The sequence below is a fragment of the Neopelma chrysocephalum genome, unplaced genomic scaffold (genome assembly GCF_003984885.1).
Source record: "Neopelma chrysocephalum unplaced genomic scaffold, ASM398488v2 Primary Assembly neopelma1_90588, whole genome shotgun sequence".
Lineage (NCBI taxonomy): Eukaryota > Metazoa > Chordata > Aves > Passeriformes > Pipridae > Neopelma > Neopelma chrysocephalum.
Genome location: NW_020919402.1, coordinates 1 through 1,868, shown reverse-complemented (window position 1 = coordinate 1,868; position 1,868 = coordinate 1). Strand labels below are relative to the sequence as shown.

Below are 1,868 nucleotides of genomic sequence, written 5' to 3'. Positions count from 1 at the left end.
CCGCGGGGCCGAGTCTGAGGCGGGGCTCGCTCCCGCCGCGGTGGGGCCGCGGAGGCGCCGCCGATGCCGCTCCTGGCCGGGTCCCTGCGGCGGGCGGTGGCCGTGCTCTCGTTGTCCGTGGTGCTGTCGGCCCGGAGCGCTGCCCAGCGCCGCCCGGCACACAGGTACCGCGGGCTGTGCGGGGGAGCCGGGCCGCGCCCCGGAGCCGCGGCCGGTGTCGCTGCCGGAGGTCGGTGCCCTGTTCTGCGGGGAGCAGCCGCCTCACGGCCCGGCCGAGATCCCGGGGCTGCCCTCTGTCCCGGGGCTGCCTTCCATCCCCTACCAGCGCAGGGGGAGCTCGGCGCGGGGTGCGCGATGGCGCTGAGGGGTGTCCCTTTTGGGCATGGCAGAAACGCAAACCGGCCTGTCCTTTGAAGTGATGTAATTACTGAAAAATACAAAAGGAAAGTTGCCCTTTTCCACATCTCTGCTAAGGGTTTGTGGCTTTTTGAACTTCAGGTGTTTTGTGAGTTGGATATTAGGAGGAATTTCTTCACAGAAAGGGTGGTCAGGCGTTGGAATGGGCTGCCCAGGGAGGTGGTGGAGTCACCGTCCCTGGAGGTGTTTAGGGAAAGACTGGACGTGGCACATGGTCTAGTTGACATGGCGGTGTTTGATCAGAGGTTGGACTCGATCTCAGAGGTCTTTTCCGACCCAATTGATTCTGTGAATTGTGCTTTTGAGACCATCAGCTCAGCAGTGAACGTCTTGCTTTGAACGTCATGCTTTTAAGTGTTCATATATATTTAGTAGAGTATCTTCTGCTTCAAGTAGCTGATGATAAAATTCAGACTTGTTGGTCCTGCATACATTTGGTATGGTACATCACTGAAAGAAGCAGTGATATATTACTGAGAACTGTCTTCTGGAAAGAGCTGGGTCTATTCCACTTGCTATCATGTACCCTGCAGATCTGGTATTAGATTACCGCTTAAAACCTAATGAATGAGATGCTATATTTCTTTTTTGTTGTTGTTTATTTTTCAGTAACTCATCTGCAAACTGTTGGTCCCATCTTCATCCTGTGAACATGTTCAACAGTTACAATGATAAGTTCTACCACAGCAAAGCTCTCACCTCCCCATATCCAGGATCACACGTTGAGCGTAGCCAAGTTCCTGAAGATAAAGTGGGCTGGCTGACGGAATGGAAAGATTATAATCCTGTGGAGTACACTGCAAAATCTGTTTTGGCTGGACCCAGTTGGGCAGATCCCCAAATCAGGTGAGTGGAAATGGTGACTCTTTTCTTCTATGAACATGGAAGCAGGGAATAGTGACAACCTGAGTTAAGAAGAGCATCAGCTTAAGTGATGTGTGATTTTGCAGTGATATGTGAAAGTCAAGTCTAAGAAAAGTGTTGGTTAGAGAACTGAGTTGTTTGGGTTAGCTGTGAAGGTCTTTGACACATGATTTTACTGAGCTGTTGATGCTGTGCAGTGTTTCTCTATGTTGTGAGCTAAATAAAAATTTCCTAATTCTCCTTAAGAATTTGGGACAGTATTTTCATAATATACTTGTTTGTTCATGGATTGAATGCAACATGAGAAAAGAAAGTAGAATTGCAGTTCTTGAGTGCTCTGACTCAGGAAATATGACAGGTTGCATGCATGACTGTAATTGTTGTGGGGTTTTTGACTATGTGTATTCATTTTTATTGATTCTGTGAATATTCTCCTCTCAAGAAATGCTATATGCTTCTTGGCTAGAAAGTTAGATGCATGCATCTGGTGTAACTTGTGATAAATGTGAAAAGATGATTCCTATGTATGCACATCTGTGTAGGCTGTTGAAGTTTCAGCCTTACCTTCCTTGTTCCCCAGTGCTGTG

General features: G+C 48.7%; 1 protein-coding gene across 1 annotated transcript; it reads left to right on the top strand.

Moving 5' to 3' along the window:
• Nucleotides 1–8: 8 nt before the first annotated feature.
• On the top strand, nucleotides 9–1,484 carry LOC113979927 (ADP-ribose pyrophosphatase, mitochondrial-like). The gene is made up of 2 exons (XM_027707207.1): nucleotides 9–164; nucleotides 1,027–1,484. The coding sequence occupies exons 1-2, from the start codon at nucleotides 64–66 to the stop codon at nucleotides 1,265–1,267; spliced, it is 342 nt and encodes a 113-aa protein (XP_027563008.1). The 5' UTR covers nucleotides 9–63; the 3' UTR covers nucleotides 1,268–1,484.
• The last annotated feature ends 384 nt before the right edge of the window (nucleotides 1,485–1,868 follow it).